Source organism: Chelonia mydas, chromosome 1 (assembly GCF_015237465.2).
Source record: "Chelonia mydas isolate rCheMyd1 chromosome 1, rCheMyd1.pri.v2, whole genome shotgun sequence".
NCBI lineage: Eukaryota > Metazoa > Chordata > Testudines > Cheloniidae > Chelonia > Chelonia mydas.
Genome location: NC_057849.1, coordinates 241,149,506 through 241,170,652, shown reverse-complemented (window position 1 = coordinate 241,170,652; position 21,147 = coordinate 241,149,506). Strand labels below are relative to the sequence as shown.

Genomic DNA, 21,147 nt, shown 5'->3' with positions numbered 1-21,147 from the left:
CTTAGATGTTTGACAGGGCTGTGTGGCTTGCAAATGAACAGAATTCTGATCTGTGACTGACTCGGTATAAAAGGCAGTTGTTTTTATAAAGGTACAAAACAATGAAATCTTGCAAAAGTGCAAAACAATTACATTTATTACTTCAAATATCCTGGTTAGCTTACCAAATAAAAATCATTAGCAACTTACAAACCGAACAAGCAAGCTGCACTAGAAAAACAGACCTGATCCAGGTTGTGTCTCTAAGCTGCAATTTTACCTTGTGTATGTTGCAAGCTGTGCATGACTGCTATCTGGAAAACTTACTTTTCCTGCTTGATCTGCAGCTCTGTGGAATTTGCGACAGGAACAGTGAATTGTCCTCTGCTCACATTGGCCACAAGTAAGATGTCTTCCTAGTTAGTCTTTCTGAGACCAGTAATACCACCCATAAGACATCCAGAATACACCAGGGTTCTGGCAAAACAGCATTTTGATGAGCTAAGTTACCCATATCGTTACCCATGGGTTGGTATTTCATATATGCCACTTCTCTAGCTTGGATGGCCAGGAGAGCTGGATCAACAAGCAGAGTATGATGTTACTATCTTTCATGGTTTTCCTCGTAGATTTCATAGCACAAGCCCTTTTTAAGTCAGAAAAACATATTTCGTAATGGAATCTGCATGAAAAGAAAATTTGACAGATGTTAACCAAGTGTAAACAGGCTATTATAATGGGAAGTGTTAGGCAACCTTAACAGTAGGCTGCGCTACAAGCCCCGTCTATAATAATGTAAACAAAATACAACCAACCACTTCTGTTGCTTACTAAAAGTCATAAGAGGTTTGAATTTCGTGAGACATTCCAACTGGCACAAAAGTCCAGGGCCTGATCCAAACCCCGTTGAAGTCACTTGGAGTCTTTCCCTTGGCTTCAGTGGGCCTTGAATCAGCGCCACAGTGAAAACTTGAAGGCCAGTCTGACCTTTCATGAAGTATAAAACCTGAAGACTAGTCTGAGCTTCCTTGTTCTGGGAAGTTGGGGCCTGATTAAAATCAGTGGGAGTTCAGAAAACTTTTCACCTTGCAGGATTGGGGTCTTGAAGACCAGTCTGACATTTAAGTCACCTCCTACTCTTAAATGTCAACATTTATAAATAAGTAGACGACAAGGGACTGAGGTTATCCAGCTTTCTCTACAGTACATAGTTTGGGTTACTATGTTTTAGGAACGATGCTTACAGAAGGTTTTTTAAAGAGATTGCATTTTTTAGAGTGTATCCAGCTGCATTCTCTTTTCTTTTTGTTGTTAAACTGTAATTCCTTCTCATATAGGTTTTGGTTCTGCTGCTTTTGTCAGCAGTGAAAGCTTTTCTTCATATTTCAAAGGTGCCTAGCATCACTAACTTCTTGCTATGGAAAAGTTGAACAAAAAGCCACAAATTAAGAATCTCTCTTTCTTGAGGAAGTGTTGTGACCTCATTTTTGCTGTGACTTGAAGGGCTAAAGGTAGTTAGACGATCTTGTGTATTGAGAGATTTCGAGAGGAAATCAAAAATAAATTTCTATACTAGATGTTTGCAGGAAAAAGCATGACTCTTTCCTTGCATGGAGTGCTCACTTGAATACAAGCACTGTAACCTGTTTCATAATCTTCGTAGATTGTATAAACTGATTTTTTTTTATTCCTTATTTTTAACACTTTCCAAAAAGCTGAAAGATAATGTTTCTTCTAAGTTAAAAACATTCTTCACCTCCTAAAAACTTATCCCCCTCAACTGTCTTCTCCAATGTTTTACTTGTTTTTCTTCCTCAGAAAAACGAAAAGTTTGAAGGGTCCTATATAAGCATATGTAGTATTTAGTTACTTTAGTGCCATAGTGACGGTCATTAATTATTTTAAAATGCATATTAGAATTTGGAGAACACTTTACTATATTAGAATAATTTTGAGAGATCAAGTTTTTGAGCTTTATAAGGCTTGACCTCAAGCCTTTAATTTTACCTGCCTGTGGAGCAGGGAGGGTTTCCACAGACAAAGGGCATCCTGTAGAATCCTAGAATATCAGGGTTGGAAGGGACCTCAGGAGGTCATCTAGTCCAACTCCCTGCTCAAAGCAGGACCAATCCCCAACTAAATCATCTCAGCCAGGGCTTTGTCAAGCCTGACCTTAAAAACCTCTAAGGAAGGAGATTCCACCACCTCTCCAGGTAACTCATTCTAGTGCTTCACCACCTGTGCATTTGACTCACTTCAATTAATAATCATAACAAGCTAGTCAAGTGACTTGTAATAGAAGTGGAGTATGTGAACTCTACTTAAAAAGAGAGATGTTTTAAAGAAGCTCAGTTCTTACAGACTATGCCTCCTTCTCTAGTTTTTGAGCACATAATTGGATTAAGGAGCTTCTGAGTTTTAATCATGGCCTGATAGTGACTTCTTCCGTGCTGGGCAAGTCATACATGGAGATTTGTGAGCATTAAGTAATTGATGGTTGTAAATAGAGCTGGTTGGGGAAACAATTGTGATAATTTCTGCAATTTTTTTCATTTGAAATTTTGTTAAAATTTAGAAATAAAATGTTGACTAATTCTAATTAGAAAATGCTTTGAAAATGCAAAATGATACAAATGCTTATCGTTATAGCTTTATTGTTAACGCATTGATAGACATAGGACAGTTAGAGCATTGTGCCAGTGATTTTTCAGTGTGAAAAACAAGCTACTTTCCACTAAGTATTTAAGCAAGTATTTGTTAATTTGCATTTCAGCTACCTGACTGCAAGTAACAACCAGAATTTCTTGTATACTGCAAAGCCATTTTTGAAGAGGGCTGCTTTAGTAATAAGTTATGTAAGTATGAGTGATTTTAAAAATGTGGTATTGTACACCTAAATAATATTAACATTAATGTTGCTGAATAGTATCACCAACAAAACTAGAAAGCTGAAATTGCAGCTGAAATTCTATTTTAAGTGGTTGACTAGGTGGTGTTAACTAACAGTTAATCATGAAAGATTGTCCAATAAAATTTCAGCTGGACAGTTAGATGAAAATGCTGCTTTTTTCCACCTCAAATTCTCTTTTAGTTTACATAGGTCGTCATTTAAAAATCAACATTTGCAAATATCCCACAGTTGATCCTTTTCTAAATAGTGGGGAAATCTACAGTGTAAAATATACCACTGTGGGTTAATTGGAAAATACTGACTTTTCAATGGTAATCACTGCAAGTGTAAAGAATGAACCCCATCTCCAGAAAGAAGGTGACCATGCTGCTCCAGCTAGCAGGACAGGCAGTAAGGAGAAATCAAAAGCTTGCTAATTTTAAAGCATAACTTCCCTGTTGCCCCCTACATGCCAGATTCTGTTTCCCTTACCTGGAACAGTAGCTAATGACACAAGTAATCCCCTTGAAACCGGCTCAAAAATAAATCTGTGGAACTCGTGCAGAGTGAGGTATTACTCAGCATGAGAAAAGGTATTGACACATTCATACTCAAACATTGTCTGTTTTGAGAAGGCTTGATATCCCATACAGTCCATGGCAGTAGTACACACTTACACTGTGGCGGGACACTATGACAGAAAAGGGTAGAAAATTATCCAGATAAATATTTGTGAAATTCCTTTTATGTATATTCATAACGTGGTTTGTTTTTTAGTGGATGTTCAAGGATTAACACCCTGCTATGCCACTGATGCTAATAGGAATTGATTCCATAACTCCCCTGGAAATTGATTTGATATCAGGCCCTAGTTTGTGTTGATTTCTCTGTAGTGTTTGCGAAATCTTAAAGAGCCATCTAAAAAAAAAAATAAATAAAATTTGAGTCTTCACTTTAAAGATTTGGATTTCCATGTATGGTATAATATTGCTCAAAAGGAGGTAACCATTTCAATAGATGTTGTTCTTCTCTGAAGGTGATTCTTGTTTTATATTTCCGTTTCTGGATAATGGGAGGTTCCATGCCAATGTTTTCAGAACAGGACAATCCAGCTTCATTCTCACCTTACTTACTTACAAGGTACAGTACCAATAACTGCACAAACTTATTAGCTACATGTAGTTTTCTTGAACTAAAATGTTTTAGTCAGGGAACAAACAGATCTTTGTTTTGTTGGTTAACTTCTACACATAACTGTATTTCCTTATTGCTCTCCCAAGACTAGAAAACAATTGGCATTATTTGAATCACTGAAGCATGCAACAATGCCTGTGGTATTATGCTGTTATTGTTTATTGTTGTTGTTTATGCTTTTTTGTTGAAACCAACAAGCTTATCTTTATAAGGGTAAGGTTTGTAGCCTAGTGGTTTGAGCATAGCAGTGAGAGTCCAGGTATCCCAGCTCTGATGCTAACTTTTTCTGAGATGTGGGGAAAATCACTAGACCTTTTTGTCTCAGGTGCAGATTCTGTAAAATGGAAAAAATGATACTTAAAAATCCCTCTGGAGTGCTAATGAGCAGTTAGCACTTTGAAGATATGAGGCAAGATAGGGGTCTCAGGTATTCTTTTTGCTCTTACAAAGATGTATCTCTAGGTGGGCCTGGCTGCCAGGGATTAATTAAAAGTAATGGTCTGACACTTGCAATTTATGTTAGCAGAAGGTTTTGTTTTTTATCATTAGATTCATTGGTGAAATAGCATAAAGAAGCTGATATTGCAGCAATGATGTTTCATTGCCCCCATAGTCAAACCAAGGCTGGGGTGTTGTCACTTTCCACAACCTAAGTTGGGCTAAGTCAGTACTTGGATTTGAGGTCACACTGGAGCTTCCGGAAGTATTGTTATGATGCAGAAAATGACCTTCTTCCCTCTGAGTCAGACCAAACCAGTATTTTAGGATGATGATGGGAAGCTGATTTATATTCAGGGGCTTTGCTTTAATTGATAAAACAAAGAATATGCATGGCTTGATAATGCAAGAAGGATCATAGTTGTGGGGATGTTGTTTTGAAGAGAGGATGTGAAAGTAATTGAAAAGTTTTTGTTCCAATGTCCCCGTTGATTCCAAGTGAAAGGAGTAGCAGTCCTGTTTGATACCATTTTCCTGGAATGCTGATTTGTTGTTTTTAAAGACTAAAGCTCAAACACAGCTGAGACTAGCAGACTGAGATTGAGACACTGTTGTTCAACATCTGGAGCAAAATTGAACTGGATCTCATTTGAGAAACTACTCTAATAATGTGCCAACAGCTTCCTATTACTAGCAATACTAAAATTGCTTCCAGGGAACATGCTAGCTAATTTGGAAAGTTCTAAATTGTTACATATGATACATGTTTAGAATTTACATTAAAGTGTCTAATAATAACGTATTTCTTAAATCATAGTATAAAAGACTTAGCTGTTTGTTCCTCTATTTAACATGTTTATCCTAAGAGTAAGGTTATATAATATAAACCAACCCAGTATGACTCGTTATTTATTATTCTGTAACTGAAAATGTTTTATTGTATTTGCAATTAACATTTTACATTTTCTGCAATGACTGGGGTAGCTTTTAAAAGAAAAACTAAATTATTTGGTATAAGAGTGAATATTTCCCTGATAATAGCACAGGGTTTTTTCAGTGGCATGCTTCTGAAAGGCAACTAATTGATATCACTGCAGACTCTTCTTTATCTGAAGGACGGGTGTGGTACAGAGAGAAGGCCGACCTTCCCTGTGCTGTCCCATTGATATGTGTCAGCCCTGACTGGAAGTAACTATCTTTAGAAGGAAAGAAGAGTTCATTGTCCAGTACCCATTCTGTTCTTAGCCTATGCTATTAGCTGCCAACAAGGGTACGAGCTGTAAACATGTTTTGTTTGTAGAGCTGGGCAAGAACCAGAATTTCATTCCCACAGAAAATTTTGTGTTTCAGATTCCCCCCCCGATTCCAAATCAGAAATGCACAATTTTTTGTGGGATGAAAATTTTTGAAAGTTTGGAAGAACCAAAATGGAATTTTCTTGAAAATTTCTGGATTGGCAAACTGGCTGCCCAGCTGGACAGCCTATCAGTCAGGAGCCCAGAGAGCCAGCCAGCCTGCCTGCCTGCCTCCCTGATTTCCACCTAAAGTTTTGTTGCAATCAACACATTCTTATGGAACATTTCAATATTTGAATCAGCGTTTTCCAATGGAAAATTTTTGTTCAGCTCTAGATTTTTGTAATGTGATCCACTGTGAGCTGGACATGGACCATAAACTAATTCACCAGAGCCTAATATTTATTGTGTGACTGGTATGGCTTTCCCAGTCTTCCACAACACAAGCATGTGCATTAACCTCAGTAAAACTATATATTTCCACATTTCTTAACTGTGGGAAGTAGATGTATTCTATAATTGTGACAATGTGAAATCTTTTTAAAATGAATCAGTTGTTTGTTCAACCTCCTAATAAAGTTTCTGCAATTCTGTTGCATGTGCAGGGGTACAAACGAGTAGTTCAAAGGTCAGAGTGTGGGCATGTCTATGTGGTAATCTACAGTGCCCCAGCTTGGTGCTCACTAACTTGCCATGTGGAGCCTGCTACAGGGCAGGGAAAGTCCTGGAATGCAGCTTACCATTCTGCACTTTGAAGCACTGTTACTCTAAGCCACACTCTGGGTCTTTCACTGCACTGTATCACTGTCCACTTGGGACATTACGGCACAGAAAGTCGGTACGTAGTAGGTTCTCACCCTGGCTTGCCACGTAGTAACTTGCCGTGTAGACAAGTCCTATGAATGCTTTAATGGACAGACCCTGCTGGACAGTACTGTCTTCCAGTGTCACCAAAAGAATTTAAACTTTCAGTGAGATCTGCAGCATACTCCATTATGATGGCCTGTGCCTCTAACAATGACCTCCAGTGGAGGTAATGCTAGAATGGCAGAATAGGCTGTTATGTGATTGAATCCATTTTTTAGCCAAGGCAGAAAATAAAAGGTACAGGAAATCCTACTCTTCTTGAAGACTCACTAGAGATGGGAAATGGGACTTCCTGTATCCCACACAAGGAACCCCGGTTTAATGAACCACTGGTTATAAAATTCATAAACTTGAGTTGAAGTCGCTGCAAGTTGCTGTCACAAGTTTTGCTATGGATAAGCAACTGCAGCACAATGTAACCTCAACCAAGCCTCTGTGACATGTTTAATGGGGTTAGTATGAAATGGAGGAAAGATGTAATAGTTATAAAGGGATTGAGCGATACAAAGCTTGATGTAAACGTTTTACTGAAGTGCAGTTAGACTTAGCAGGGCATTCAGCAGTAGGCTTGGCATGCTTCAGACATTCTGCACAACGTTTCTTTATTCTGCTGTTCTTGAGGGAAAATATTTGAGTCCTCTGAATAATGATGAGTACATATTGTATTACGAACACCTTGTTAAGACTGAGGAAAAATATTCAATTTGTATGTACAGTATGTCTCACAGATAGTGTAAGAGACAGATAACAGCAGCAACCTTGCCAGTAAGTTCCAAATAAAAATATTTAAAAAAATAAGTTTCTCTCCAAGTGTAACTGTATAGTAACCATTGCAGGCGTTGGCTGTATGACAGCCACAATCCATCTATTGCAGCCGTGAATGAGCCCTAACTGTGTCTTTTAATTTGCTTTACAATATGACTGCTTTGGTAGATAGCATTTTTTATGTGGTCAAACTACTTTTTTTTCCGTAGTTTGGCTTTTGTGTGTGTGTTAAGTGTTTCAATCAGATATGTGAGAATTCAACACAGTGGAAATTCAGAAACCCGAAGAAACACTCATCCACCAAAGTTTACTTCTTTTACACTTCATTTGGATTTATGTTTGTTTTCTAAGTGACGCATTTAATTATGACTGTTGAGGCTTCAAAGGGAATAGAGCTATTGAGCTCAAGGGGCAAACCTCTGCTGTGGAAGCAGATCGCTGTGCCAGCTAGGTCTGTCTGGCAAGGCAAGGGAAGTCAGATGCAACAACCCCTATGGGATTTGCACTAGACCCTAGGCTAGTAAAGCAATATTAAAACCAACCTCTGCAATATACCAGCCCATTAATTAGCCATCCAGAGCATTCTGACTCTTGGCCACACTTTCTGAGTTTAGGAGCTCTTGCTGCTTTCTTAGTGTGTTTCATTTCATCTGCATTTCAGTATAATATGTACAATAGACTTTTTATTTCAGTGTTCACTTTTGGGTAAGGCAGGAAAATGCAAGACAGCAAGAAGTCCTGGCTCACTAACATGGGGACCCCCTCAGTCCATATATTAAATTTTAAAATATATTTTCATTTAAAAAAAGGGGGGGTGGGACCCTAATGGTAAAATGACAAAGCACAAGTCTCTCTCCTGAAGTGTGAACCTGCCTACTCCAGGCCAAAGAGTTGAACATGTTTCTTACTTAATCTTATATGGTTTAATGAGCAAACCCTGATAAATGTTGCTATCCTGAAATATTGGTTGTTAACCGGCATTTATAATGGGGCTGTGGAGCCAATTACAAACCCTGCTTGTGAAACAGAATATCCTGTGAATGCAAATACCTGGACACCCAAAGATAGCTTTGGGAAAAGAGGCACAGCTTAAACATTAGCATCAGACATTTATTCCTCTCAGCCATGTGTTTCATTTTTAAAATCCATTGCCAACACAGGGCTGGAGAAAGTAGCTTGACCCCTTGAGGCAAATAGCCAGTATCTTTTTTTTTTTTTTGGTATTCATTCCACTTTCTGTTGGCACTGGATAGGTAAAGATAAGACTGTTTTCTCTGGGGTCCCATGGCCTTTTTAGACCATTTAAAAATGTCTATCTTGACTGATTTCCAAGAGATCTATGTTTTTAACTTCCTGGGGAGTAGTAATCCATATGTCAGTCATTGCCCAGGGGACTCACCATTTCCCCCCTACTGTAAACCTTGGTTGAAGCCCTGGTGTGTAGCCATCAATCTGTTAGATTGGCCTAGGGTGCCCCTTGGAATCCACTGCTACCATTTTTTTAGCTAGGAAAATGGATCACATTTGAACACAAAACTCTCAGGGACTTACAGGTTTGGGGAGAACAAGATCAGCCCCAGGGTTTTGCATATTGCAACATTATCAGGATGATCCCCAAGAGCTCAGGTTTTATTGGAAGGTCAGTCTCGTTTGAATGTCTGATTTGAATGTGCCTCATTCTTAAAAATCTGATATTTTCAACTAGTTAGCAGCAAAGTTTAGGAGGAGACTCAGAAACAGACCTACTAGATTAATGAATAGAAAGATCAGTACAGTTTATACAGCATCCTCCTCCACAGTTGTACCTTGTAGTAGAAGGTACATCTTACTATTCAGCAAGCTGCAGCTGCTTGTATAGCTCTGTATTTCTGTACTCTGTGTACCCAGCACTGTATTGATAGGCAGCTTTTCTTCTAGTTGCCACAGCTCTGTGATGATGAAAGGGATTATATGGAGCCATTATATTTTTTGCAGTTGAGAGGGCTTTTTCCCCTCCATTAATGTTTATGCTGACATTTGGATCTTGTCTCCTACTGATGATATGAAATCGGACTTTTTGAGACCGATCTATCATTTTATTTATTTAAACAAATGTGATTTTACTCTATGAACACAGAATGTACTGGGCAGAGAAAGAATATATTATCTTATGATTATTGTAAGAAAATGGTATAGGCTGACAAGATACAAGTAAATTCCTGCAGAAGATATGACTGGACTGATAAGCTGCTTGAGATATGTGCCCTAGAGGATATGCAAATAAATATAACTCAAATACAATACACTTATGTAACATCACCAGGTTATAATTGCAGCAGCATGTGTTTTACAACAGTATCATGAAGTGGCTCATCATCCACACTTGATTTAGAGCTTTGCAAACGGTGGAAAGAACTTAGAGCTGAAATGAGTTCTACTGTTAATATCTGAGTGAGAAACTCTTCTCCTAATAAAGGACGTAAATGAATTCTTGTCACCATTAGAAAGAACTAAAACCCCCTTGCGTACCAGGTAAAGCGCCTGGGTTATTTAAACAAGGGAGTGATGAGCTACAGGGTTCCCTGAAATGGCAGCAACCCTCCTCTGTGCTTCTGTTTTCTACACTGTCCCTTCCCTGAGAGACTTCTTATTTTTTCTTTCCCTGACCCCAGGTTAATCTGAGATGATATAAAAATAAACAATTATTTATTGCCAGTCTTCCAGACGTTTCCCGTTTTTGGTGCTCTTTATGAGACCATTTCTCCCCCAACCCTTCTGCTAAAATTTAGGTATAAAGTGTACTTCTATTCCTAGGCTCCCAGACCCAACATCTTCTGGCAGCCATAACAAAAGTAACCCAGAGGATTAAATTGTGCCACTTAACAATGTTCCAGTTTGTTACACCATCCCTTTGGGGGCTGGAGTGGGGGAATAGGCTGCATAATCCTTTGTGACAAAAAGAAGGGGGGGTCATGCTCTACCTTCTTCCCATACCCTTTGCAGGGGGGTGCCTGGAGGGAGCAGTCCTTGCACTTTCCAACGGCAGTCATGGAGATTGTCCCTGGCCTTCATGCACTGCCTGCAATAGTGGGCGAGGCTGTAGGGATGGAGACACCTACAGTCAGAAACAAGCCTGAGTGAACTTCACAGAGGAATCAAGTCAGAGGGGGAGAAATCAACAAAATTTACAAACCGAACAAATCCTGAGCCTAGCCTAGGGCTGCCAACTGTCTAATCACACAGACCCAAATACTCTTGCCCTGCCCTGCCCCGTCCCGCCCCTCCTCCGAGGCCGCGCCATGGTCCATCCCTCCTCCCTCAGTCACTCGCTCTCCCCCACCCTCACTCACTTTCACTGGGCTGGGGCAGGGGGTGGGGGTGCAGGCTCCTGGAGGGGGCTGGGGCAGGAAGGGATTGGGGTGGGGAGGGGGTGAGAAGTGCGGGCTCTGGGAGGGAGTTTGGGTGCAGGAGGGGGCTCTGGGCTGGGGTTAGGGTGAAGGATGGGGTGCGGGCTCTGGGAAGGAGTTTGGGTGCAGGAGGGGGCTCTGGGCTGGGACAGGGGGTTGGGGTGCAGGAGGGGGTGCGAGCTCTGGGAGGGAGTTTGGATGCAGGAGAGGGCTCAGGGCTGGGGCAGAGTGGTGGGATGCGGGCTCCGGGAGGGGGCTCAGGGCTGGGGTAGGGGATTGGGGTGGGGAGGGGGTGAGAAGTGCGGGCTCTGGGAGGGAGTTTGGGTGCAGGAGGGGGCTTTGGGCTGGGGTTGGGATGAAGGAGGGGTTGTGGGCTCTGGGAAGGAGTTTGGGTGCAGGAGGGGGCTGTGGGCTGGGGCAGGGGGTTGGGGTGCAGGAGGGGGTTTGGGATGCTGGCTGTGGGAGGGGGCTCAGGGCTGGGGCAGAGGGTTTGGGGTGCTGGCTCTGGCCGGGTAGTACTTACCTCAGGGCAGGGAGCCTGCCTTAGCCCTGCTGCGCCGTCGGACTTTTAGCGGCCTAAAATCTCCCGGTTTGGCTTCAGTAGCCTCCGGGAAATAAAGCCCAATTCCGGGAGACTTCTGGAGAAACCGGGAGGGTTGGCAACCCTAGCCTAACCCTGTGGGTGTTGTTGGGTGTCTTCCTGCATCTGTAGGGGAGAGAAGAGCATTCAAGTGCAGCAGGCTCTTAGCAGAGAAGGCCTTCTCAGGATTTAGTGTTGCCAACTCTCACAATTCTATTATCTCTCACAATATTTGGTGTTTTTCTTAAAGCCACACTCCTGGCACATGTGACTAGGCAAGGAGATCAGCCTTCTCTTAAAAAAAAGAAAAAAAAGAAAGTCATTGTTGCAAAGAAAAGCCTGAAAACTTGAACCCTTGAGTTTCAAAAACCAGTCCAAAAGGCAAATTATACACATCCACCCAGACGTGATTTTTTTTTAGCAGACTCAGTGATTTCTGTATGGTTGGGGTTGGCAATAGTGAGACTGTGACTTTTCCATTCTAAATCATTCTCAGTTACTGCCTGGGGCAACAGACAATTCTTCAAGTATTTGTGCCCTATATTGTTTGAGTTTAAACAGTGGCCTAACATAACACTCTCTGCACTAAAGGCAACCAGTTCAGATAGCAGAATCATGCTCCTGTTTTCTGCAACAGATGCAATAAATGATGTGCCAAATAAAGCACATGATATTAAATCTAGCCTTAGAGGATTTGAAAGTATGGGTCACCATGACGACGTCTAAGAGCTAAAGAAAGCTTGCAACTTCTGAATATTTCAGAGACTGCGGGGCTGGGAAAGCCACATTTGACAACTGCTGAAACTTGTATTTCCATGTTCAATGTGCAATTAAAAATTGATCTCCACTGCAATACAAACCCAGTTAACTGGCTTTGTGAGGGTGGGAGGGACATGTCAATTGACAGTAAGTGATGCCAATTAGGAGGCTAATTCCTCCAGTTGTCTCCTCACCATGACAAGTTACCCTATGTTATCTGGGCTGAAATGCAGCAGGCCTGACAGAGAGAAATGTTTTAAGCACTGTACTTTTTCCCCCTCTTGAAATTCCAGCAGAAATGAGTAGTAATACAGGGGCGATGATTAATTTAAAATGTAATTTATTGTCAGACAACTAATTAAAAGGAAATGCTTTAGTTGCTGACTATAGCTAGGCCCCTAAAATGTAACTAGCGCTTGGAATAATTCCAGGAGGTTTCATTTCTGTTTAAAATTGCAAATTATTTCTATCCTATGTCAGGTTTTAAAATAATGTTTTTGAAAGGTTATGCCTGCACTGAACTTTTTTCTTTATTCAAGCATGCTAGGTAAGAGATGCAGTGCTGGATTTACAGGCAATCACATGGGTGCCTGAATGTGGCTCTTTTCCCCCCCCCCCCATCTATTTAAATAATGGAAGCAAAAAATCTAAGAAAATTCAGTCAGTTCAAGAGATTTATATTTTATCTAAAACCTGTAGCATATTTAGTCCCTCCCTTCCAATACAATGTGCAGGGGTGCAGGTTCATACATTGTAAAAGTTTACTTCACATAACAGAGAACCCTACACCATTCCTTTCTATCTCGATAATTCTCTCACCTCATTGGTCTGTCTGAAAGCACTGGAGAAAAGTTTTGAATGCTGCATTGCTCTTTACAGAAACATTTGCTTTTACCACTTTAGCTCAGTCTGAGAGATCCCATTGAAGTATAGATGGTAAAACAGTTATCCACTATTTGTGGAAAACAAATCTTTTAGATCTGGATATTCTGCAGGGTTTCATGCATATTCATGCAGGATTTCATGGATATTCTGCAGTTTTGCAAAAACTGTGTGTAAATTTCCAGTTTTGACATAAAAATTGAAAACCACCAACATTTGTAGGTACACAACTGACAGAACATTCAAGATTACCAAAATTGAAAGACTGCCCAAATTGTTGGTGATAAGAAACATCACTGGTAGAATTTTTGCAATTTGAAAAGGCCAGCTGGAAAATCATTTTTTTTTCAGTTTTGCCATTCTGGGATACATGGTGCATGCATTCTAAACCAAGTAAGTTAAATGAGAGCTCCCAGGACTGACAACAGGAGAAATTGCCAAGGGTTTTCTATTCTGGTGTACGGCGATTTGCATCAGCCAACTGTGCATGGTACGTAATGTCTTTTGTAGGCTTTGAAATAGTTCACTGCTGTTGGCAGATTGCATTTAAGGAACCTGAGTGTTGCCATAACCGAACAGAATAATTGTCTGTCTACTTTGGTACCCTGCCTCCAGAAGTGGACTGTGCTTGAAGTTTATGGGGAAGGCAAAAACACTTCAGTGAAGGGGGAAATAGATCCATTCACAAAACCTTTCATCATCAACCTGAACTAACTTCCCAGCAGAGTGTACAGCTTTATATTACACTTGCCTATATATCTATTTGGAATTCCTTTTTAAATCACATTAAATTGACTCAATTTGCTGTAACAACAAATTCCACATATTTGTTACATGCTGCATAAAGTTTTATCATCTCTTATATCCTGGAGAGTGGATGCTGAAGACCAGCCTGTCTGTTATCTAAACCCATCAGTATTTCACTCGTCTGTATTAAGTTGTTTCTCTCTCCCTCTCTTGAAGATAAATAGTTGAAGTGTGATGAGGCTTCAGAATTGCCTGGTAATTTGATGCATCTTCCATATGGGATGACAGTTGAGATGCTTTTTGAACATACCAGTACACAAGTTGCCCTAAGGGCCTTTTTATTAACTCGGATAACTCATCCACTGAAAATTTAAGACATTTCAAGTTGGATACCCAAAATTACTCATCACTTTTGAAAATCTTAGCCACGTTTATAACAATATTACAGCCTGGCACTATTCACTGAATGATGTGAATGGCTTTCATTTGGAAGATGATGACCTCCTGAGGTCTCTTCCAACCCTAGTATTCAATGATTCTATGATTCTGTGATTCTATAAAGATGGCAAGTCATGCCATACGACATTGTGCTGTATAATCCCATCAAGGCTGAGCTACATCATTTTTTGAATTGATGAATCTCTGAGGAACCCCCATGTACTGCAGGAAGTGATTTTGCTGGCTTAGAAGATGGCATTCTTCATTTAGAGTAATGAGTAATGAGCCAATGGCCCAATGTGACGAGGGGTAGAACTGATCAAAATTTTTTATTCAAAACTTTTTTAGATGAAAAACTGACTTTTTCATATTTTTCTCCTATGGGAGGGAAAAAATCCCTTCCTTACACTCTTTTCCTTTCCTTTTCTTTCCCTTTACAATGGCAAAATGAAAAAAGGAGGAAAACAATGGGGGAGGGGAACCTAAAAATTGTGGGATTTACAATTTTTGTATCAAAATTGGAAAAACTTCTTTGCAAAAACTATCCTGAAAAGGAAAATTTTCCAGTGAAACATCCTTACAACTTTTTGATCAGCTCAGGTGTTGGGACAATATGCTGCTGGAGATAGTGTCTTTGGGATGAGAAATAAAATGAAAATCCCAACCACTTGTGGTTATTAAAATCCCCCCCCCCCCCAAAAAAAAAAAAAAAAAAAAAAAGTTAGGGTTGTGAGTCCCTGTGTTTTAGCCAGATTCCAATATGGGTAATTCTATACTGCCTGCCTAAAGTCATTGTTAGACACAGTGTCCTGTACCTCCTGTCCTAAAATATTGTGTAGTATTCTCCATACTGCTGAGTACTTGCTCTGTTTTCACAGTAAGTGGTGGATGAAATGATCTTTTATATATGTTTGTACATGTCTTGGGAGTCCTTTGGGATCACTTTAATAAATCTTTGAGCTACCAAAGTGTAATATACGAAAACCAAGCCAGACAGATGAAAAAGTGCTATATTGTATAAATTTATTATTTATATGCAAGTCTGTGCGCTTTCTGGTTCTATATATTTGCCTTTTTAAAAAAAAAACAATGAAAGTTTATAGTCTGTGAATCTCACAGTTCTCCTCAGTGGACTTTGTGAGTGCTCGACCAATTTTATCAGTTCACAAAGAAATGTATTTAAACTCTTCTGTAAACATGGTTTGAGGGAGCAGCTTTAAGGTTTGCAGATAAGTAGCTGCCAAATGACTCAGGGTCAAATTATTTACTTGGATGCATTCATATTGCTCCTGTTCCAGTCCACAGAAGCTTTCACGTGTCCCAAAAGGTAGCATGTTTCCCATGCACCCACCTCCCAATCCCCTCTGCATTACAAATACCAAATTATAAAGTTAGAAGTCTCTTTCCCCCTCTACTTTTGCAGGCTCCCTTATGCCAACTGCTCATGCCCCCCAAGGGCTACGATGGGAGCCAGAAATCACCAACTTTGGTCTGGGCTTCTTGCCGATTGTGCCAGAGAGCAGGCAGGGGGTCTGATGTAGAAGCTGGTATAGCAGCTCTAAGCTACTTGAATTCCTCCGCACAGAGGGAATCTTCAAATGGCTGGTTAAGCTAGAATTAGGGCTGCTTTGCATCGCAGGAGTCCAGCAATACTGCTGTAAGAGACTGATGGGTGTGTCTGTCTCTCTCTAATTTTAACTTTTAATTACTCTTTTGTAATAATAAAACATTACATAGAATTAAAACAGGTACAAAAATAATTATTCACCTCAAAAATATAACATTCCAATAATATATGCAGAACAGTCAAGCCACTCAAAGTTGATGTACAATTCTCATATAGAGATAATTGGTTTAAAGTTTTATGGTGTTTATAAATAACACATGTTGAAGACTTATATTTATAGAACGGTATGTTGCTGTCTTCATATATTTTTATTTTTTCTCCAGTATAAGGGACAATAATTGACTATATCCTGGATCAGCATGAACTCACTCTGCTCTCAACATAAGAAAAAACTTACATGGAATCGAGAACATTCTACGTATTGTATTTCCATTTCATCTTTCAGATTTCTAACTTATTCGTACCTTCTGGCGTTCAATTCCTGGCTTCTGCTAGCACCAATTACTCTGTGCTATGACTGGCAGGTCGGGAGTATTCCTTTAATTGAGTCGATATGGGATGTGAGGAATTTAGCTACAGTGCTCCTGGTGGTGGTGATGATATTACTCAGCTTACATTGCATAACAGCATTCAAGGTAATTTTTAAAAAGTACACTAAAATCTTATAGTTTATATGTTATTTTTGTTACCTAATCGTTGAGGAAATCACCAATAAAAACAATTGAGGTTGTTTTTTTTTTTTTTTCCCAAACAATAGACAGTAAGAGGAAAACTACTTCCCTATAACTCTCACAGGCAAATCCAAAAGGCTAAATTCTGCCACTGAAAGTATGCATGCTGCTCCCATTTGTTTGGTCTGAGATCAGAATTTAACCAAAAGTGCTTTATTAAATTACTATTAATGACCCAAAGCCCACTGAAGTCAACTGAAAAACTCTCCTTGATTTCCATGAGCTTTGCTCATGACCCAAGGGCCCAATTCAATTGCCATTACTCAATGGGAGCTTTGCCATTGGCTTTAGGTGTCTGTCACTAGCTTTTGAGGATTAAGTAGATATTTTTATCTATACCTCTAAACCAAATAAAACATATATATGAGACACAATAAGGAGGACAAAATTGAGTGTAATAAGTTGAAAATGACCTGGGAATCATTATTTAGCATAAACGACATGTTGTTTAAATACAAGCTGGTCCAATAAAAGATATTATCTCACCACTGTCTCTCTAATATCCTGGGACAACATGACCACAACCACACTGTGGACAATGTTATTTAAATCCACTTTCACAGATTAGTATTGCAGATACATGTTGCACTGCAGATGTGTAAATGAGATTATACTGGATTTGTGTGGGACAGAGATGAAATATATGTCTAAAATAAGAGGCATCTCCAGTAATAAGGGATAGTTACAACTGGTGAAGTCATCTCTTGTGATAAAAGTGAGAAGAAATAATTACCTAGTGGTTTGTTGATCATTTTTAAAAGAGTTCCTTCCTTAAGTGTACAGATAACTACGCTGAAAAACCATTATACGGTAACAGACAGCTCTTGAATTATGCTAAAAAGTGCAGGTCCTGCTCATACTGCTTGCACGCCCAGAGTTCTATATGTGCTCTTGATAGGAGGATAAAAATGACAAAGACTTTTGGACCGTTGAGTCCTTAATTTGGATTCTTTAAAATGTCAACTGATGCCATAGGGAAAACATGGGAAATCAGTCTATTTAGGGATGCTGTAGTTCTGCCTACAGGTCATATGTCTTCTGTATTTATCTTGCTTTTATTTTTTGTTGCTAGCTATTTTGATGTAAAATCAGAATCTTTGGAGAGGATTTTCAAAAGGGCTCCGCTTTGATCTAACTCTGCTCCAACTGAAGGCAATAATAACATTTCCCATTTGCTCAACACTGAGCAGTTCTGAAATCACACCCTTTATTCCTTGATGTTTCTCTAGCTTCTTATCTTTTACCAGTTGTCAAAATTAGGGTTGTGTGCAATGCAGGGATTTCATTTCCTAGGAATGTGCTTGTTTGCTACTTTGAGCCTTGTGTAGTTGGTTCCCCTCCGCCCCGCCTGCACCCCCATTTTTCCTTGGAGATCCTGGTTCAAATGAACAACAAAACACAAAGTAAAATGCATCCCAAACTATCTGGTTTCATGTCCAACCCCGTTAAACCATAAATGTCAGCGTTTTGACATGGAACGAGGTTTACCAGCCTTATAGCAAACCTGCTCTGAACTTGGAGTTAGTAACGAATCCTGGATTAAGGGGTGCTACATGTGAATTTGTTTTATTGTGACAGCTTAGTCATAATTAGAGAGGGCTGAAATATTCTGAATTTCAGTAAGAAAAAAGGATTTTTTGATAAACAATTTTCCCATTTTTTTTTTACTAGCTTTTGCAATAATTTGCATCATTACCTGCTGTGGAGAGGATTATGATGTCCCAAGCAGTAAGAGTTAAGGTGGGGAACAAACAATAAGAGCAGATGAATTTTGTAGAAACAAGTTATCCTGTTTTCATGTGTATGTAACTATTTATAAAGTCAGGGAGGGGGAAAAGGAGTACAGAGAACATGACATGCAGGCAAAATTTCTTTTTATTAGACTCTTAAAAAAAATCGCATTTCTAAATGAGAAATCAGTGACTTTTTAAGATGACGCAACTCACGTGTACAGGCAAAGACCATCGTTCTACCAGACAAATGGCAGGCAGTCTTGGCTAGTTTGCTTATGCTATTTGGCATGAGGCATATCAAGTTATTTCACATTGAATCAAATCTTCTGCTTTCTTTTTGAAATAGTTCCATGAATTCACATTTTAATTATCTGTTCACCTTTCTCCTCTTCCAATAACACAGTATAACCTGGAAGTGATAGTTCACAATTTTGCTAAGGAATGGGTTTAACATTAATAAGGCAAGGATTATATATATGTCTATTAATCTCTAGAAAGACAAGGCGGGTGAGGTAATGTGTTTTATTAGATCAACTCTGTTGGTGAAAAATACAAGCTTTCACGCTTACACAGAGCTCTTCTTCAGGTCTCTGTGTATGCTCAGAAGCTTGTCTTTTGCACCAACAGAATTTGGTCCAATAAAAGATAGTACCTCACCCTCGTTGTCTCTCTAATATCTTGGGACCAACATGGCTACAACAATGATGCAAGCTGCTATTCTCTGCATGCAAACACACATGCATGCAAACACACATGCGCTCTGGTTGCCAGTAGCATTTTCTGTTCTGTGGTACTAAGAATAGGAGATCCTGTGTCCAAATGACTGTGGCAAAATCAAAGATATCAGCACAGTAAATGTTGAATTGTTTTCCGGCGGGGAGGGAAAGGGGTGCATGCCCATGTGGCATGCGCATACAGAGAATTATAGAATATATTACATGGACTGTAATTACAGAATGCATGTGTTGGATTGATGGCTTTGTTGCCACTAAATTTTAAACAGGACTAATTTGTTGTTTACGCTTGTGATTAGGGTAATCACATTGTTGGAATGTATGTGCAGTACTGATAAAGGACATCTAAGCCATGAAGGTTGATTGTTCCATTTAATTTTATGAATGCTCTATATTTATACCCCAGAAAGAACATAGACTGATAGCTCTGAGGTTTCTTCTCACTAGTTTTGCATATGCCATGCTTGGAACAGAGCCACATATTTCATTGGAGAGAGTTTTACACTGAAAACTGCACGAATTGGAAAGGCAGCTGTCCAGTTTTCGATTGTTTAGTAGAATGAGTGTCACTGCTTCTTTCTCTTTCCCTTTGCTCCTGTTGGTTTCAACTTTGCTACTCTTCTTGTGTAACAAGGAAATGCATCAGTAAACTCTATTGCCTAATAATCTGTTTAGGAGCCTTGATTAAATGGGTTCACAAAAGGTCTCCTGTTTTCTGCGCATCTGTAACCTACTGGTGACTTTGTTACAGGTCACCCTCTGTGACACATTGACCCTAGTTCCTCTTTCTGGAAAACATGCTGTCTAGGTCTCCAAGGACAGAAAGAACTGCACCACCACCTGAGTAAGACTTGCCATTCTGTTTATACCCATTATATCTGCAGGCTCATTTTTCAGCTGCCACAATCTGTCCCATTACACTCAGCTGCCAATGACTGTAGCAAATAATGCCTGACAGGGTTTAATAGGCTTGTCTCCTGTGGTACTTCTGGATTCCCCTGTACTGTGAGTGAAGAAAGACTCCGCTACAATCGCAGGCCAAGGTTTTCAGTAGTGACCAGTGATTTGGGGTTCATCTGTTTGGGAGTGCCCAGTTTGAGACTGCTTAATGAGGCCTCGTTTTCAGAAGGGAGGTGGTTAAATTTTTCTGAAAATCTGGCTCCTTTCAGGTGTCTCAAACTGGACACTCCGAATTGCTAGTCACTATTGAAAGTCTTGGCCTCAAACTCCAGTCGCCAATGTGAAAGTGTCCTGACTGGCTGTTAGAAAGAAGAACTTTCCATAAACAACCAGATCAATTAAGAAAGGTATTGAAACTGATTGAGGTCTGTGTGTATGGGGGGGAGAGGCAGAGGGGAAGGCTAGAAAGGCAGAAACCCTATTGTTAACCCCGACATTTTATATAAAACTTAGTGAAAAGAGACAGGGGCAGGAATAGAACATTGTAAACCCAATCTTAGCGATGAAGAAAGGAGCTGCTATATTTTCTAGATTTAGGGGTAGGTGAATTACAAGACAGTCACTGACAATAAAGATCCAGTTTTAAATTCTGGCTACCAACTAAATAAGTCAAAGCATCTACTGTCCCTCTGATGCTAGAAATGGTCAGTAGTAAAAGCAACTACTTATAGTTCCTGGCTTTCCATGCAGAAGGGAACTGTACCTGCTGAGACAATGGGGAGAAAGGATGCCTGGCATACTGTCAGGCCAACAGCTTTTTCATTGGTGTATCACAATTATTCAGGGAGCATGAAAAGAATACCCTTTAAATGGTTGCTCTGCCACTCTCCTTGGCATTTTTAGGCCATTGCTTTATTAGTAATATGATTAAATTGCAACTTGTCCTCTACTTGTAGCTGTAAAATTTACAGAGCATACAATGGGTCAGATTCCATGCTCCTTATGCAGGCAAAACTCCTGTGTGCTTAGGCCCAATCCTAGACTTTATTCAGGCTATGTTGGTGTTGGGGAAGAACTGGGTAGGTGTGGGCGGGGTGTCATTCACAAAATCAATGTGGACAGCAGAATCATAAAACTGAGGATACCATACCTGAAAGAGTTGGAGGTCATTTTAGGGTGAATTTAATGTGCCTTGTCACTGA

The 21,147-nt window shown here is 39.8% G+C and overlaps 1 protein-coding gene across 7 annotated transcripts in view; it reads left to right on the top strand.

Moving 5' to 3' along the window:
- TMTC1 (transmembrane O-mannosyltransferase targeting cadherins 1) overlaps positions 1 to 21,147 on the top strand; it is a 176,329-nt gene that overhangs the window by 57,223 nt on the left and 97,959 nt on the right. For all 7 annotated transcript variants that reach the window (XM_037878291.2, XM_037878265.2, XM_043540624.1 and 4 more), the window contains 3 exons: positions 2,753 to 2,834; positions 3,906 to 4,009; positions 16,293 to 16,482. In XM_037878291.2, the coding sequence (XP_037734219.1) occupies positions 2,753 to 2,834; positions 3,906 to 4,009; positions 16,293 to 16,482 (376 nt within the window). The remainder of the gene's footprint in view (positions 1 to 2,752; positions 2,835 to 3,905; positions 4,010 to 16,292; positions 16,483 to 21,147) is intronic.